We start from the raw sequence: 14484 nt of genomic DNA, 5'->3' as shown, positions 1-14484 counted from the left end.
TTATATGTTATATTTTCTTACATATATTTTCCCTCTATTACACCTAATAAAGATGACTTTTTATTTTTAACCATCTTTGGCTGTCCAGGAAACAATCATGAATTTTCAGAAAAAATGCTCATGATTTAGATTTAGTTGTTTTTTCAAAGGCAACGAAACTTAGATAAGAAATTCTGCAGAAAAAAAAAAAAACAGAGCTATAAAATTGAACTAGAAGGATGAAGGGTCTAAAGAAGAATAGATGTTCCAAAATCCATAATTTATAGAACTGAAATCTAATTTTAAATAACAGGAAAATCAATATAAACCTTCAGCAATACTAACCTTTTTCATTTTTGGGGTCATCAGATTGACAAACACAGAAGGCACTTCCTGACATAACTCATCATAATATTGCAGAAGACCCTGTAAGAAGTTGAAATGGCATGTTTTATTTTAATTCATTTTAAAGTAGCAGTCACATTTTGATTCATGCCAGGAAGGCTTCAAAATCCCAGTTTCCTCATAGTCCTGTCATCATGACAGCTGCCCATTTAAACTTATGCTGATTTACCATACTTTCTCTGTACCTGTAAATTACCTGAGCATCTCCTTTAAACAAGTCAATAGCAATTTCTACATCTTCATTTTTCATATTTATCACTTGTCTTTCTAGATGTATATTAAGTAGTTTGAATTATTATCTTTTTGTGGTATCTGTCATTACACATTTCCTCTTTTGTTCCTTATCTTCTGATGCATTAAAACCTACTCATCTTATCACTGATGCCACACTTGCTTTCTCGAGTCAAAATAAATTTAGCTTTTCCACACAAACAGAATAAGCTTTTATATTATCTCTTAGATGTTGTTTTAGAGATGATCCATGATGATCAATTTTTTACTATTTTGTAATTTACTACACTGTGGTGTGGGAAATGCAGATTCAAGTTACTTTATCTCCAAATTAATAATCTTAAACTGTTTCAAACTGTTTCAATTTTTACCTAATAGTTTCAAAGCTCTTGATTCCTCTTTCCCCTTTATACATTACTTGTAGTTGAAGTTTTATTTATACTTGACACTGGCTAAAGAACTTTGACTTTCTTGATATTGTTCAATACTAGCTAAAATCCTGCAAGATGTAATGCAAACTATATTAGCTTCGATTTATAACAGTATATTTAAACCCAATCCTCCAAAGTCACAGCTAGCCAGTAAAAAAGCTCATGCATGGCTTTTGATGCCAAATCCAGTTTCCACAATACCAATGTTACTCTAGTTTTTTCAAAAAAAAGACAATTAAATACTATTTTGGTAAGAGCTAAACTATTAAACTGTTGGAAGACAACATGCCATAAATCTTCATGACTTTGGATTTGAAAAAGGTTTCTCAGCTATGACACCAAAAACACAAAAGACAAAGTAGATAAATTAGACTTCAGCAAAATTTAAAATGTTTGTGCTTCAAAGAACACCATCAAGAAAATGAAAATACAACCCAAAGAATGGGAGAAAACATTTGCAAATCGTATATCTGATAAGGGATAGTATTTAAAACCTAAAATGAACTTTATAACTAAAAAAATAGACAAATACTCAATTAAAAAATGAGCAAAGGATCTGAATAGATGCTGCTGAACGAAAGTATGCAAAAGGTTAGTAAGCACATGAAAAGATGCTCAAAAATCACCAGCCATTAGGGAAATGAAACAAAATCAAAAGGAGATACCACCTCACACTCACCAGGAGGGCTATCATAAAAATGGCAAACAATAGGCCAGGCGCAGTGGCTCAGGCCTGTAATCCTAGCACTTTGGGATGCTGAGGTGGGTGAGTCACAAGGTCAAGAGATCGAGACCATCCTGGCCAACATGGTGAAACCCCGTCTCTACTAAAAATACAAAAATTAGCTGGGCATGGTGGCACACACCTGCAGTCCCAGCTATTCGGGAGGCTGAAGCAGGAGAATCGCTTGAACCCAGGAGGCGGAGGTTGCAGTGAGCTGAGATCATGCCTCTGCACTCCAGCCCGGCGACAGAGCAAGACTCCAACAACAACAACAAAAAAAAAACAGGAAAAGTCTGTAATTTATTTATTATATTATTGATTATAAAATTATCAATTTTGTACCACAGGAATAGAGTTCATTTTCTCATTGACTAATCAGCTGTTCCATTAATGTCTGTATAGTTATCTTATAACTCATATTTAATCAGTTCTCTATTGTTGGAGTTAGACTCCAGTCTTTTGCTATTACTAATTGTACTGGAAAAAAATGTCCTTGCATTTATATATTTTCCTGCATTCCAAAATACATGTCCACAGCCTGCCAAGAAAAGCAAAGATGAGTTAATGCAGCTTGCTATTTTAACTGGCTTTCTAAAGAAATTCTGATGTTATTTAACTCTTGTCAAACATTTTAGAAACAATGTGTTAGGATCTGAATATACTTTGATTCGACCTTTGAATCAAAGATTGAATCAATCATCAACCTTTGATGGCACTTTTTTTTTTTTTTTTTTGAGATGGAGTCTTACTCTGTCATCCAGGCTGGAGTGCAGTGGAGCAATCTCGGCTCACTGCAACCTCCACCTCCCGGGTTTATGCAATTCTCTTGCCTCAGCCTCCTAAGTAGCTGGGATTACAGGCGTGCACCACCACACCCAGTTTCGTCATGTTAGCCAGGCTGGTCTTGAACTCCTGACCTCAAGTTATCCACCCACCTCGGCCTCCCAGAGTGCTGGGATTACAGGCATGAGCCACTGCACCCAGCAGTACATTTTAATGTCAGTTTTTGCCCACCGTTTTCATTTTGTTAGATTTTAGTTTGCCGCACTAGTGAACTTTAATTGAAATAATGCTCCTTTTTGCCCCACAATGTTGAGAATCATCTCTACTTGTATTGTATAGTCACCCCACTTTATTAATTTATATCTTATAAATATTCTAGGATAAGTATATTATAAAATTTAATGCACAAGATCTATAAAATTATATTAAGAATAGTTTTTGAAACTTGCTATTTTGTCACTGTCATTATCCAGAAACCTAAATCTGATTTCTGATAATCTTCTCACTTTTTGCTTTCCATTTCCAATCTTTTCTTTGGTTTGCAAGTCAGTATTTTAATTCTATCAAGAATCAACATATTAACAAATTTTCCCTCAATGCCATGAAGCTTAACTGCAGGGATATATATATATATATTTTTTTTCTTTTACCAAAAAGCTCCTTCAAAAATAATTAGAAAACATAATCTATCTTACCTGCAAATACAGTTTGTCTGCTTTCAATTTGCTTTCCAATTTTAGCAATCTCTTTGCCTGTTCTGGTACATCCAACTTCATTTTTATCATACATTTAGTTTCCCGAACAACTTCCAAAATTTTGGGATCAAAATTAACCAGCAACTTCCCTGTTTCTGGATGTCGCACAAAAAGCGTGGCTTGTAAAGCTACAAATAAATAATGATTGACATTACTCATTCTGAATTTCCTTTCTGCTTCCAGCTCTGTTTAGATTTCTGTCTTGCCCCCTGGACTACTAACTTCTTGAGGGCAAAGGAAATGTTTTGGATGCTCCAGGTGCTAAGGCACAGCATCTGGCACATAGTGAATACTCAAAACTAAGATAAATGAATGAAGAGTGTCTGCAAAGCCATAAAATCAGATCCAGGGACAGAAACTTTGACCAAGAATGGTGCTTTGTGCTATGAATTGCAATATTTTTCTGAGTGGGTTGAATAGATCTATGTCAGTTTATCTTATGGATTATGACTTCACCCCTGAGGAAGAACCAGAAGATGGTTAGAATCACAAAAGATCCCCACCTCATTTCAAACTCTTTCCCACTCAGACCCCAAACTGTCTTCTTTAAAGAGGTTTATTTAAATTAAATCTCCATCCTGAATTTCTGATAATTAGGCTCAAAATCAGTAAGAAATATTTATTAAATACCATTGAGTTGTGAACTCCTAGAATGGAGGGAAGATGTTTTACACTACATCTCACATAAACATCATTCATATAAACAAGCATTTTCAGATATCTATTTTATTATGAATTGAAATACATAAGCCCAAGCAGTTCTTACTGGGTAGCCTTAGATTATTTGTTAGCTTAACATGAAGAACTTCTACAGGCATAATAATAAAACACTCATTATAGACTAGCATGTGCTAGTTTGAATTACATCTTGTATTAACAAACACTACTAACATAAGAATTTTATCACAATCACCAAATCTTCCAAACCTCACATTGTTTTGTTGAATGTGGCCACATCAAACTTCTAGTAAAATAAAATAGTTTGTATTATCTCTTTGAACTTAATTGACTTTTACTCATCAGATAAAATTAGTCTTGATATGGCCCTTAATGATGCAGGTTTTCAACCTAAATGACAATTTCAACTTAAAATTTTATCCAACTCACTTAGAATCTTTTTAAGATGGGTTAGAAATCACTTATCCTAACAGAAAACCAAGCGCTGCATGTTCTCATTCATAAGTGGGAGTTGAACAATGAGAACACATGGACACAGGGAGGGGAACAGCACACACCAGGGCCTGTCAGGGGGTGGGGAGCAAGGGGAGGGAAAGTATTAGGACAAAGTACCTAATGCATGCGGGGCTTAAAACCTAGATGACAGGTGGACAGGTGCAGAAATCCCAGAACTTAAAGTAAAATAAAAATAAATAAATAAATAAATCACTTATCCTACCAAGGAAATTCCAAAAGAACTTTTGAACATTTAAATCTGTCTTCCTTGAAACTGTACTGAGCTTGCTTGAAAAGACAAAAAGGTCAAGACAACCAAAACAGACCAATAATGACAGCCAGGAAGTCTGCTCCGGGACAGGATGAGCATTTCATCCTATGTGAATCACCATCAGAGAAACTTTACTGAGCAACCAACTAAAGGAGGCTGATGCTACATATCCAATTATTACTACAAGCTCCTATGTGGCCAAGTACAGTCACATCACTAGGACAAAGGAAGCCTTCCAGAGCAATTCATTTCTGAAATGAAATGAAAGAAGTTAAAGAATTCTACTGATTGTTTGTTTTACTTGTGAAAAAACACGAAAGAATTCTACTTCATATTGCAAGTATGAAAGAATTCTACTTCATATTGTTTACATGTGATCACTTCTCCTGGGCATCAATCCATGGCAATGAGTATAGTGCACCCAATAGAGGCCAACTGATGTTCTCAAGGGGAACAAACTCTTCTGAAAACTTGATAAAATTATTACTCATCAAGATTGTCTAATGTCTACTTATTGGACATTTTTTAAATATTTTAAGAGCCCCCAAGCATGCCTGGCATCATTCTTGGCACTGTTAGAAACAGTACAGTATAATGGTTAAGAAAACGGATTTGGGAGCCAGACTATCTGAATTTGAATGAGCTGTGTGATCTTGGGCAAGCCACTTAATGTGTCAGTGCCTCAGTTTTCTCATCTGTAAAACAAATCTAATAATAGTTCCTTGTAAGGTTGCTGTTAGGATTAAAGTAATTTTAATCCTAATTAATACTGTAATGTGCTGAGACAAAGCCTGGCACACGGTGAGCACTGCATAAATGTTAGCTATGACCATTTTTTAAAGGATATCAGATGAAACAGACATAGAGGGTAACCTTGGAATGTGTAGGGAACACAGGGTAGATCTACAAAGCAGTAAGTGTCATGAGAAAGAGCTACAGATAAAGTATGTGGTGGGCTCTGGAGGAATTATTATTTTCTGCCAGAAAGAACAAGGAAAGGCTGTATGAAACAGGTGACTGTAGAGCTTGTTTTTGAATATGTGCAGATAAGAGAAAGTGCATTGGGGGCAGAAAAACCACGAGGAGAAAAAGAAAATTAAGTGCATGGCATTGTAGAACCAAAACAAAACCAGTATATGCTTCAGTTGTTAAAAATTCTCTTTTGCCTTTTTCCATAGTCTGAGTTTTAAGCTCCCCTCGAAGTTCCTTTGAGAGTTTTGCTCCATAAACAGGCTTTCTTTAGAGTCCACAGGGTCCTACCATATAGCACAGCACCCAGAAACAGCTGGCCTGATAAAAGTGGCTTATTAAAGGCTTACCTACGGTTCCTGTTAGGGACGACACCCTGCGGGGGTTTGGGGCACTGTCCTCTAGGATGCAGGTATGCTGTGAATCAATGGCCTGTAGATAAGTGCTGTGTCCCCACACAGCTAAAATACATGAGTTCTGGAACCAAGACGCAGAAGTAGGAGTGACTCCTCTTACCATCGTTCCAGCAACCCACCTGCAGAACTTGTGCTTCCTGCGCCTGCAATGCTGTGCTCTGCTGAGGTGGAGACCCTGGTTTGGGAGGGAGAAAACTTTCTACTAAGGGACCCAGTAAGGGGTCCACCAAGGTCACGGATAAGAGTTTAGGGTTGAGATTATAACTAAGAGCTTAAGGTTAAGATGAGACAAAGCAGGAATCTGAACTGACCAACCATTGAGCCCACACAAAAACAACATCCCAGAGGGCTGGATAATGGCTAAGAACCATCCCGGCTCACATTTAACTCCGCCCAAAGCCTTGGCAACACATAAGCCCTCCCCTCATAGGCACGCAGACACAGTGCACTAAAATGCTTTGTTTACTGGAGCTCAAACCTGAAATTAAATTCAGTAATAAAAAAAGGGAGAAAGTAAAAGAGAGACACAGGAAGGAAGGGAAGCAGGGAGAGAGGAAAGAAGGCAGGATGCAATTTTTTCTCTCCAGAATGGGACTGAGATTTGAATCTATACCATGATACAACTGAATATGAACACATTCATAAAGTCTGGAGAAATATCCCTAAAGATATTTCTACTTTCAAATACTGTTTTTCAGTGGAAAGTCCTAAGTTAAGTATGTCAACTTCAAGGTCATGATCATTTTCACTTATAAAATCAGAATATTATTAACAACTGTAAACAAATAAACCACTGTAGCATCCCTAAATCTAAATTGTAACTATCCTAAGATCATGTGGAAGGGATGGAAAAAGTTCTCCAGAACTATGAACTCATTCAAAATCACCTAATCCCTACTTTGTAGGCTCATGGCAGTGTTATACACACCATAATGTAACTGTGAAATCTCTCTGATCCAGGCTGTGTGATAGACCACCTCGAATTCCACCAACACATAGGAGATCTTGTTATACTGACGGATGACAGCTTTACCGTCCGGACTTGATAAAATGTCTGAGTTTTTCTGTTTTTTTAAGGGAAAAGAAAGATTTACTTTAAAAGACTGCTGAATGTTTTTATATCCAAATAATGAAAAGTATTTATATGTAAAATGATATCAAATAATTATGCTACCAGTTTAGATTCTGCCTCACAGTAAAACAGAGATGGGGAAGGCCATATCAGCAAGAAGCAGAAGTAGGGAAACATTATCAGTATATAGAGAGATGACTGGAAAAGGAAAGAAAGGGTTTAGAAAGAGAGAGGTCTCCAGCCCCACAGCCTGCCCCAGGAATTCAGTGTCTCTACCTCCTTTTCTGATCCCATCCCACTGTTCTGGACAAGATATAATTGACTGATGTTCCTTGAACCGTGAATAACAGGGCAAATTCCTAAATTCCAGCACACAAAAAAAGGTCACCACATATCAAACGATAAAAATAAAATTTCTTGGCTGGGTGCCGTAGCCCACGCCTGTAATCCCAGCACTTTGGGAGGCCAAGGCAGGTGGATTACCTGAAGTCAGGAGTTGAAGACCTGCCTCGCCAACATAGCGAAACCCTGTCTCTCTAAAAATACAAAAAAATTAGCCAGGCATGGTGGTGGGTGCCTGTAATCCCAGCTACTCCAGAGGCTGAGGCAGGAGGATTGCTTGAACCCAGGACGCGGAGGTTGCAGTGAGCCGAGACTGTGCCACTGCACTCCAGCCTGGGCGAGAGAGCAAAACTCCATAATAAATAAATAAATAAATATTTTAAAAATAAATAAAATTTCTTTATTTAAGAATCAAAAGATTTAGGTTTCGATTCACATGTCAAACAGGGCAATCTCTGCCCTCCCACCACAAAGTCAATCAGCAACTGAGTCCCCCGAGTAGGGACTCAGGGTTTTAATTTTTTTTTAATATTCAGAACAATGACACAAATGATAGCAGCAAAAGAGAAACAACAGAATCTTCATATTTAATAATGCTTAAATAATACAATTACTTGCAAAACTACTGCTTTGTAGTTATGTTGTTCTATATTTAAGCAAAAGACACGAGATCAAGCAAACCAACTCCGCCTTGTGACTCTATCTCTTAAATAAAATTTAAGAAAATAATAAGGACAAAGAAAAGACAAACTGGCAGTTTCAGAATGCCAACAGGGCCCAAGACTGTCCTGTTTTTCAGAAATCTAATAATCTGAAGGACATAGAGAATGAATCAACTGTATTATATTCCGCTGTCAGTGGCAGTTCTTCATACAGGAATACACTCTTTGGGTTCATCTTCACCTTCACTGAGTATATATCAGTGACCTATCTGCCCATACACAGAAGTAAGCTTCTGTGCTAGGCCTGTACTTTATTGTGTTTTCAAATTTTTTATTTTTATTTTTTAAAAGGCTTTACAAAGTGTCCTGTGTTATTAAAAGACATAAATGTATAAGATTCACTGACTTTGAGATAACTGTAATTAGACTGGCTTATCTACTAAACCTGAAGGAATTGACTTTGTCTCTCTCAAGTATATTTATAAACTAAATTTTCCTTGCCTGGTAAAAGAATTGGCTCGTTGTTGGCTACTTTAGTGCACACAAATATTATAGGATACGATATATTTGTTATATTAAAACCACCAAAATCCACATATTAAAATTTAATTCTTGGCTTACAAAGAAATAATTGATGGGCTCACTTATCCGGCGATAGAGCTGCCTCACCCAGAGTATTTTTCCCGCTATAGGGGGCATGTTGCGAGCAAGAGGGGGGTCATCTTTCTGAGAATGATAAAGCTGTAATTAAAAATCTGATGTTAATGTTTGAATTCAATACAAGGGAGAAGGGAAAAAATATATACAGCTATATTTGTATTGTTTTATCATTATTCATGTTTTATATACAGTAGGTAGTCAATAAATATGTAAATGCACATCCGAGGTAACCTGAGACTTTGAAACAATGATGTTGACCATATACGACACTTAATTTTCTCTTCACCTTTATTTCCTATTACATGTATTTTTTTTTCCTGCCCTTATCCCAAATTTCAAGGAGGTATTCAAAAGGAGCACATAGCTACATATTAATATCTGTCATAATAGTATCTAGAGCCCATATTTCTATAGGCAAAAATACTAACTTAAACGGGCTTTGCTATACACACACCAGAAAACGGTGGCAATAAGATAGTTTTTTTTTAACTTTTATTTTAAGTTCAGGGTTGCATGTTTGTTTGTTTGTTTGTTATATAGGTAAACTCGTGTCATGAGGATTAGTTGTACAGATTTTTTCATCACCCAGGTGTTAAGCTTAGTGTCCATTAGTTGCTTTTCCTGATCCTCTCCCTTCTCCCACCCTCCAGTAGGCCCCAGTGTCTATTGTTCCCTCCTTTGTGTCCATGTGTACTCAATGTTTAGCTCCACTTATAAGTGAGAACATGTGGTATTCAGTTTTCTGTTCCTGCACTAGTTGGCTTAGGATAATAGCCTCTAGCTTCATCCATGTTCCTGCAAAGGACATGATCTCATTCATTTTTTTTTTGGATGCATAATATTCCATGGTGTATCTACCACATTTTCTTTACCCAGTCTACCATTGATGGGCATTTGGGTTGATTCCATATCACTGCTATTGTGAATAGTGCTGCAATGAACATATGTGTGCATGTGTCTTTATGACAGAACGATTTATATTCCTTTGGGTACATACTCAGTAATGACAAAAACAAGCAATGAGAAAAGGACTTCCTACTCAATAAATAATGGTGGGATAACTGGTAAGATCACAGCAAAGAGGTGTAAATCTGGCTGTCCAGCAATATACACTGTCTAGCACCTTCCCACACAGAAGGGAGCGTCAATGCTCCTTAGCAGTGAAAGAATCACTCTGAAAAGCTTGGCATGAGACAACGATGGCAAATATTTCCAGATTTTTTTTCTTTTTGTGCTAATGTACCATTTTATTTATAAACATGACACTTGCCTTCTTAGTAGCATCAAGTTCAGCCACATAGTACTGAAGAATACGCTCTATTGTGTGGTTTATTTCTAATCGAAGACAGGGAATGTTCAGCTTCTGAAACCTAAAAGTAATCGAAGCTGAATGATTAAAAAGTAAATGAGAAATATACTTAAGAATTGCTGTCATACTAACCATCCATTCATTCATCTGACAAATATTCATACCAGCCCTCATTCATTGTCCTAGGATAAAGCAATGAACAAGATAGGAGGTACAGTTCTAGTTCTCTTGGAACCTACAATTATCTTATGGAAAAGACAGACATCTGCCAAGAGTAACAAAAATAATTATTTAAATTACAAATGGGTCAGAAATGCCTATAACTAAGAGAGAGCTAGACAAGTCTGGGGATCCAAGTAAGACACTCTGAGAAAATGATAAATAGATTACAAGATGAGTGAGGAGATGGCTTAGCAAAGACGGAAGAGAACACATTGACTCTCCCTTTGCCAGTTTTAATTCCATATAATTCCATATAACCATATAACCATAATCATAAAAACAACTTTGTCAGCTAAATGTCACTTCCATTCAGAGACTGAATGACACACAGGAAATACTAAAAACTACAACTTTCTGGTAATAAAATGAATTGACACCAGGATACTACAGGTAAAAAGAGAGAGACAGAGACAGAAAGAGAGAGACAGAGAGAGAGAGACAGAGACAGAAGTCGCCAAGAAAATGGTACTTGCCATCTGTGCAGTACTGTCACATGTCAAAATCATGTTATTTCTGTTTTGACTTTTTTTACAATGGTGTCACCAGGTCTCCATCATTACAGCCGTGGAACCATGCAAAGCCAGATCCAACACTAGATCCACTGGCTCTCAGGGAAGAGTTCCACAAGCGTCCCTGACACAGGTCTTGAGCCCTCCCTGTGCTGAAAGGGAAAGGCTTCTAGTCCCGCTTAGCCCTCTAATCTGGGATTCCTCGCCCTTTGAGAGAGTAGTGCTGTTAGGATAGAGGGAAAGGAAGCTAAAGGAGAGAAGATTTCAGCTGCTCATACCATAAAAAAATGTGGGGGATAGATAACTCAGTGAGATGATGAATGTGTTATCTGGCTTGGTTGTAGTAACCATTTCACTACATATTTAAAAATATCATGTTGTACACCTTAAGTATACACAATTTCTTTTAAGGTGCAGGAGCCCTCAGGAGGGAAAATGGAAAGTTTTGGAATCTATTATTCTTAGATAATCTCACTTTCAGAAATTCTTTCAGTATGTAGAAGTAAACATTATTTGCTCCCTTTCCAACAATACCTATAAAATTAACCCCAAACATATGACATGGCTGGGGGCAGGGAGGGGAAACATGAGAAATAATTTCATTTTCTTGTTGAAGGACTTCCTGCTACCAAAAAAATGCAATTAGAACATATCATTCTTTATTTCAAATTTTTACCAGTCTATTTAGTGGTAATTGACAAGTTTATGTTTGTAAGTTTTAAGGTTTATGTAGGAGAGATTTCCAACAACATCCTAATTTGAAATTGTATTTTCAGATTTAAAGTTATCCCCCCCAGAAACTACACTGCTTAAAGTGTTATGAATACCTTTGAAGTAGCTGAAGAGCCTGCTGAGAAGATAAGATTTTCCCAAAACTACTGTTCATAAATGCCTGTATTTGTACCTAAAATAAAATATTAATATTTAAATGATTTTTGGTGTTAAAGAGATTGGTTTTGTTTAACAACAATTAATGCCTTTCCTACAGAATTAAGATAACCTCAAGCCTCAAACACATCTACCATCTAAGCATCAAGAACTGCATCATCCAATATGATGGACTTTGGCCATATGTGGCTACTGAGCACTTGAAATGTCACTACTTAGAAGCAAGATGTCTGTAAATGTAAAATACAGGCCAGATTTCGAAGACTTAGTACAAAAAAGAGAATGCAATATATCTCATTAATGATTTCATATTAACGACGTTAAAATATTTAACATATTGGGTTGAATAGAGTCTTTATTAAAATTAATCTCACCTGCTTCTTTTTACTTTTATTCAGTGGCTACTAGAAAAATTAAAATGACATGTGGTTTGCCTTTGCAGGTCATTACCAATTGGATATTTCTGATCTAGAGAATTTACAAAAGGAGTGAAGGTCCCTTACAAGCATTTTTCTTTGGGATATATAGAACTTTAGGTAGAGTAGTGTAATGACGCTATAGACACCAGGGCCAGCAGATGTCATTTTCTGACATTGCTGCTCTCAGAAACCTCTTTGCCACTGCTAAGGACGTACAAGAAGTAGAAAATGTTCTTTCAAGAGTCCCACCATTGGCCCAGAGTGGTGGCTCATGCCTGTAGTCTCAGCCTTTTGTAGGGGGAGATGGGAGGATAGCTTGAGGCCAGGAGTTCAAGACCAGCCTGGGCAACATAGCAAGAACCCATCTCTATAAAAATAAAAATAAATAAATATTCCCACCATCCCTAACAGTGAACTCCAAACTCCCGGTACCCAAAAGATGGAACTGAACCATTCTTTGCAAATTATTTGTATGTATAGATCATATTGGTATAGTCTATTAATATATACCACATCCATAAATCAAACATTGGAAAAGGAAGAAAAATTAAAACACTGATGCCTCAAGTAAGTTATTTAACTATTAAAAGGTTAATATTGCTGTAATTTACTGAAAGCTAAAATTTGAATCTAAGACCACAATAAAGTCTTTATAACATATAATCTTTCTTAATAAATCGTAAAAATAATTTAAGAGATAACAAGTTTTTCAAAAATTCCCATTGCCATAAAGATTTAACTTTTGAAGCATTTTGGAAGCAAACTCCACCCTACCTAACCAGCCAAACACTAAAAGTAATAATTAAAATATAATATATCTTCGTATCAAAGAGTCTAACTTTCAAAAACTGAAAGGAAATCTATGCCAAAACACAAAACATGTTATCGTTAGAGTGGTAGAGTTTTAGGATCTTTCTTATGTATTTATATTGCCCAGGTTACACGTAATGTAGTTTTTAAAGAATTTTTTAAATACATGAGAAAAACATCTGATTTTTCTCACTTTCATGGCAAGGATATCAGACTTAAAAAGTGTACAAAGTATATTCTTATCCCTGCTTGTGTCTCCAGGAAATTCTGCAGCAAGAGGAGACCATTCCCTTGGGCTAAACGTAGGTTAACAAGTAGTTTCAGTTAACAGTAGAGAGTAACTGAGGTCATATAGCCCAAAAGGTGAGAGAAAAACATCTTACAGTCTCATCTGACATACTTTCTGACTACCCTTCATCCATCTGGTGTCCCTTAATCTGTGACACACAGGATATGAATGCCTCTTCAGAGCTGCCCTCTATAGCCGCAGAGAGAATGCAGGCATAAAGCATAAGGCCACAGGAAGAGTGATCCATCTTCCTAATCTGTTCTCAAATCTCATCACACTTGATAAAGAATAACGTTTACAAATGCTCTCTTGAGCTGGAAAAATAATATTGGCTCCTCGGCACAAGAAGCAAATACAAATTTTAATGTATATTAAAAATAAGGCCGGGTGCAGTGATGCCTGTAATCCCAGCACTTTGGGAGGCCGAGGTGGGTGAATCACCTGAAGTCAGGAGTTCAAGACCAGCCTGGCCAACATGGCGAAACCCCGTCTCTACTAAAAATACAAAAATTAACCAGGTGTGGTGGCACGCGCCTGTAATCCCAGTTACTTGGGAGGCTGGGGCAGGAGAATCACTTGAACTCGGGAGGTGGAAGTTGCAGTGAACCAAGATCGCTCCACTGCACTCAAGCCTGGGCAACAGAGTGAGACTCCGTCTCAAAAAAAAAAAAAAAAAAAAAAGAATCCTAGCTATAAAAGCCCTTTGGGCTTCCAGTTACTCTCTGATGTCTTTTATTGGATATGCTCATTATTCATTCAAAAAAAAATCCTTTAGTGGAGTAGTTTAAAAGTTACTCACACTGCAAATATGTTTGGTCAATGTGAAAGAGGAACTTAAAATAAATCATAAATATAGAAACACTTACTATACATGAATATTTACAAAAAGTACCAGATAGTACTACTATTTTTCAGCTTTACTAAGTAAAAGTAGGTATAATTACTTACCTCTAAACCATTGATTTTTGTCATGAAATCTAAGAAATCTGTGTCAAATTCTGTCCTTCTTGGATCCAGAATGTCATATTGCTTTTTCTTAACCCCTTGGTATATATTTCTGAATTTTATTGCCATAATATCTATTCCTTCTATGGTAGAATTACTCAAGGTTGAATATGTTTGCACAACAGTTATCATTTCTGTAATCTTAAAAAGAGAAATGTTG

At 36.6% G+C, this 14484-nt stretch overlaps 1 protein-coding gene across 1 annotated transcript in view; it reads right to left on the bottom strand.

Moving 5' to 3' along the window:
- The window catches only part of DNAH8 (dynein axonemal heavy chain 8), a 393081-nt gene that overhangs the window by 240436 nt on the left and 138161 nt on the right, over window positions 1-14484 (bottom strand). The window contains exons 13-19 of the mRNA XM_063724765.1: window positions 14268-14465; window positions 11741-11817; window positions 10144-10243; window positions 8835-8954; window positions 7066-7201; window positions 3249-3436; window positions 325-405 (exon numbers count right to left, since the gene is read on the bottom strand). Coding sequence (XP_063580835.1) covers window positions 325-405; window positions 3249-3436; window positions 7066-7201; window positions 8835-8954; window positions 10144-10243; window positions 11741-11817; window positions 14268-14465 — 900 coding nt within the window. The remainder of the gene's footprint in view (window positions 1-324; window positions 406-3248; window positions 3437-7065; window positions 7202-8834; window positions 8955-10143; window positions 10244-11740; window positions 11818-14267; window positions 14466-14484) is intronic.

The sequence above is a fragment of the Pongo abelii genome, chromosome 5 (genome assembly GCF_028885655.2).
Source record: "Pongo abelii isolate AG06213 chromosome 5, NHGRI_mPonAbe1-v2.0_pri, whole genome shotgun sequence".
In the NCBI taxonomy this organism is placed as follows: domain Eukaryota; kingdom Metazoa; phylum Chordata; class Mammalia; order Primates; family Hominidae; genus Pongo; species Pongo abelii.
Note: the sequence above shows the minus strand (reverse complement) of the source record. Positions and strands in the feature narration are given on the sequence as shown.